This window comes from Centrocercus urophasianus, unplaced genomic scaffold (assembly GCF_019232065.1).
Source record: "Centrocercus urophasianus isolate 14NV4802_14NV808 unplaced genomic scaffold, USGS_Curo_1.0 seq_7, whole genome shotgun sequence".
Classification (NCBI taxonomy): domain Eukaryota; kingdom Metazoa; phylum Chordata; class Aves; order Galliformes; family Phasianidae; genus Centrocercus; species Centrocercus urophasianus.
The window spans coordinates 6,209-9,849 of NW_024885310.1; the positions used below are offsets into that span (position 1 = coordinate 6,209).

At 46.9% G+C, this 3,641-nt stretch overlaps 1 protein-coding gene across 4 annotated transcripts; it reads right to left on the reverse strand.

The window, feature by feature from the left end:
* Positions 1-531: 531 nt before the first annotated feature.
* LOC122170448 (palmitoyltransferase ZDHHC13-like) lies at positions 532-2,940 on the reverse strand. Of its 4 annotated transcripts, none has more exons than XM_042837272.1 (4): positions 2,253-2,940; positions 1,804-1,926; positions 1,274-1,350; positions 649-812 (listed from the first exon to the last, which is right to left on the reverse strand). In XM_042837272.1, the coding sequence occupies exons 1-4, from the start codon at positions 2,486-2,488 to the stop codon at positions 778-780; spliced, it is 471 nt and encodes a 156-aa protein (XP_042693206.1). In that variant the 5' UTR covers positions 2,489-2,940; the 3' UTR covers positions 649-777. The 4 variants fall into 4 exon arrangements, 3 of the variants coding, with proteins under 3 accessions (XP_042693204.1, XP_042693206.1, XP_042693205.1); XM_042837271.1 differs by having other exon boundaries at positions 649-1,086; XR_006171764.1 differs by lacking the exon at positions 2,253-2,940 and having other exon boundaries at positions 532-812; positions 1,751-2,218.
* Between the last annotated feature and the right edge of the window lie 701 nt (positions 2,941-3,641).

A 3,641-nucleotide genomic window follows, 5' to 3' on the forward strand; every position in this document is an offset into this window, starting at 1 on the left:
TGCACTTAATGCTTCACAGTGCCTAGCTCAACTGAAATACCTGCGGAGGCCATATCTCCAGGCATAACTAAACTAGTCCCAAGTTGCTGCATCTCACGCCGGCATCCAAATTGGCTCCTGGATGGTTCAGGAACATCAGTGCAAGGAAGGACAATTCATCTTTGTATTTCCCCTCTGGTGTCATTACAGCTTCAGAGAACCACAGAATTCAGTTCTTGGAATGTATTTCTCTCTGTTCAGGCTAACTTCACACACTTCCTCTTGGAAAACATAGGGATGCAGTATGCACTGGCAGCTCTGAGAGTAAAAGGCTCTGTTAGGATTGCCGCCACATCTTCCCGCAGATATCAACCTTTTCTTCAAGCTCTTCTATAGTCTGTAGTTTATCAGTGTAAATTTCTCCGGATGCATCTAACTTTTAAATGAGAATAACTTCATATCTTAAAAGTTGTAGGTTCTTCATTATCAGTTCGGAAAATTTACAGCGAGACGGGTCGATACGTCAGGTATCAACACATAATTATTTAAATGTAGTACGTATAGCACAGGGAAATGCCAAATACATGCTTGTACTTTAGGAGATAACATTTAAATTCCACAAAGCATTTTCAGAGCACAACCAGCTACTTCTGAGCAGAAAATAACACCTGGGACAGTGGCAACGTACCTGGCACTTTGACACGAGGTAAGCTACAATGGGCACATGTTGAAACAGCACTGCCAAATGAATGCTACTGAATCCTTCCCCATCAATAAGGCTGGGATCTGCTCCACACTTCAACAATAAGGTGACCATGGGTAGGTGTCCTTGTCTGTAACAATATATGAGACTACAGCCATAACAGAAAGCTTGAAATCTTAATGAAAGCGTCACCTTCACAATTCTTAGACACTCTTTTAGAAAAATCATCTCTGGTTCTTATACTTTCATGAAGAAACTTTTTTATTTTTCCTTTAAGCCGAAGGTCTGTATCAGAGAATTAGGTAGGACCCAAGAAGCCAAGTCTGACCAGCACTGCCCTGGGAAAAGTTCAAAATGCAGGTCTGCCTGAAGCACAGATGCATGCATAACCACAACCTGGCAGCCTGCAAAGTTGCCAAGAATCAGAGAACAGATTTCAGTGTAATTATGGACATGCTGTCAAGTTCTGTGTAACTCAGCAAAGGAAACACACACCATCAATTCATTTAAGATGACAGCAACACCAACAGTTGCACAAAACGCTGCTGTTAAGACCAGCAGATTTATTATGGGAAGTGGCAAGCAGCACACCTGATGGCCCAGTGAAGGGGAGTTGATTCAAGTCTCCACCTAGCTGATCCACTACTGCACCTTTGGAAATATAGTACCTGCATAACAGCAACAGAACAAGAATAAGGGAACACATAATAAAGCACGAAAACATTGTGCTGAGGATAACATAGGTGTAATAGCAAGCGGCTTGCAATAAGCAAGTTTTCTCTAGAAAAGTAAATGGATGACAATATTTTTGCAGAACAGGATGCTGCTTTGAGAAAACGTTGTAAGAAAACACGCAGTAAGTAGCAAGGCCTTACAAAGACAGTTGTAATCTTTGTCAAATTAAACAAATCCAGGAACACCTAATGATTTCATGTACCACTTAATTTCACGCAGAAAGGAAGTGTGATAACTACACCTCACTGACATTTTCACAAAGGTGGTTGTGTTAAAATTCAAATTTTAAGCTTTTTCCCTCAAGCACCACACACCGTGGCTGGCAGCACTCACGATCGATAGCAACAGAATGCTCAAGATCCTTTCCCGTGGGCGACAGAGCTTACTTAACCAGCTCCTGTCTGTTGCTTATTGCTGCCCAGTGCAGAAGAGTCACATTTTCTTTGTCTGCTTGTCGAACATCGTATCCTGCTTCCACCAGTTCTTTGCACCGCTCTAGCATTCCATACCTTAAATGAGGAAAAGAACTGACTTTATTTCAAATATCTCCCAATTTAAACAGCGTCACACAAAGGAAAAATTCAATCTCCGTAAGTCTTGCTCAAGAGCTCCACTTTGCATTCAACGGAGTTTTTGCAAAAAAAGCTGGTCTGAGCCTCGATACATAGAATTTTCTACCTAGCAACGTTATTGCTGATGATGACAATATTTACAATAGTATATACACTTCAAGTGCTTTCCCTTGGACAAGCAGGTGGCAACAGAACTCCACCATTTTCAATTTAAAAAATCCCACATGGAATAGAAACTTTGCCCAGGTGAGACAAACACTTACTGAGTAGCCTTCACAATATCACACGTGCCAGGGTCTTCAGTGATCGGCTGCAGTGCCGGCAGCACCGGCACATCCTTCTCTCTGCAGATGCTATGGCAGCTGTGCACGTCAGGTCGATGAGGCCCACGGCAATGGTTTTTACACTGCTGGGAGACAAAACGGCCATCAGCAAACATCGTGCCAACGCTGGACACCACAGCGCCCTCTTCACAAGGCACCCTTCTTGCCACGTGCATCCGTGGAGATGCGGCACCGAGGGGCACCGGGCGCGGTACGGGCGGGTCGGGGATCTCAGGTCTTCTCCAACCCGAACGAGTCCAGTGTAAGTAAGGAAGTGGGTTTCCAACGCAAGCGAAACTTGGAGCTTCCACTCCGAGCGGAAACGTGGGAGGACAGAAATGACACCGTTACGTTCTATGAGACAGAACTACGCGGCGATTTAGTGACCCCGTGCAAAACCAGCTGCCAGCGGCACACCTTTCCCAGAGCAGCGACGGCACACTACAGACCACCACCCGTACCCGCACGCTCCGAGCCGCAGCACCGGGAAGCCTCCCGGCAGCAGCAGAGCACGCCCCGCAAGCAGCCGCGCACCTCAGGGTCCCCCCAGGCCTGACATGAACCAGGGTTTCCCGAGCGCGTCCAGAACCCGGGAAGACCCTTCGGCATCAGCCGTCCATCCCACGGCGGCTGCCGGCCGCCAGCGCCCGCCCCTCACTGCCGCGAAGGTGGCAAAACGCGGCTGCTTCAGCTGGGGTAGTGCGTGCAGACCTGGGGCACCTAACACGGGAAAGACAAGGAGCTGGGGCAGCGGGTCCGGAGGAGGGCTGCGAGGATGCTCAGAGGGATGGAGCACCTCTCCTGTGAAGAAAGGATGGTGGAACTGGGCTTGTTTAGCTTGGAGAAGAGCAGGCTGCTGGGAGACCTCGTTGTGGCCTTCCAGTGCTTGGAAGTTGTGGTTCAGACATCTGGACTGTGAAAACCTGATGCAAGCAGAAAAGACTTCTTTCACTAGAATATGGTGAATGAGTCGGTAAAGAGAAAATAGTTCTGAACAGAGGTACGGAAAGCTGTATGCACTGCTACTGCTTGCTTTCCCAGCACGGAAAGTGCAGGCATGGGTACTGCTGGGCTGCAAGTTCGGCTAGCCATCCAGATGCTGCAGAATGAATGCAAAATCAAACTCTAGCTGACATGTTAATACAGATTTTCCTTCCATATGCACAGCTGCAACATAAATAGACATCAAAGCAGCTCCACTTCATAAATATATAGAGCTTTAACTTAGCCTGGTGTCACAAAATATTTTCTATGCTTTGGATGTAGAGCTCACGTTAGGGAAGCTGAGGAAGAAACAAAACGGCACAAAAATTTGGTAGGCATTTTGCT

Excerpts from the sequence above, each read along its gene's own strand:
- LOC122170448 (XM_042837270.1), bottom strand. The coding sequence starts at position 2,488 with ATGCACGTGGCAAGAAGGGTGCCTTGTGAAGAGGGCGCTGTGGTGTCC. Across the intron at positions 1,927-2,252 it reads GATATTGTGAAGGCTACTCA|GTATGGAATGCTAGAGCGGT; the intron begins GTAAGTGTTTGT and ends TCCTCATTTAAG. Across the intron at positions 813-1,803 it reads AACAGACAGGAGCTGGTTAA|ACAAGGACACCTACCCATGG; the intron begins GTAAGCTCTGTC and ends ATATTGTTACAG.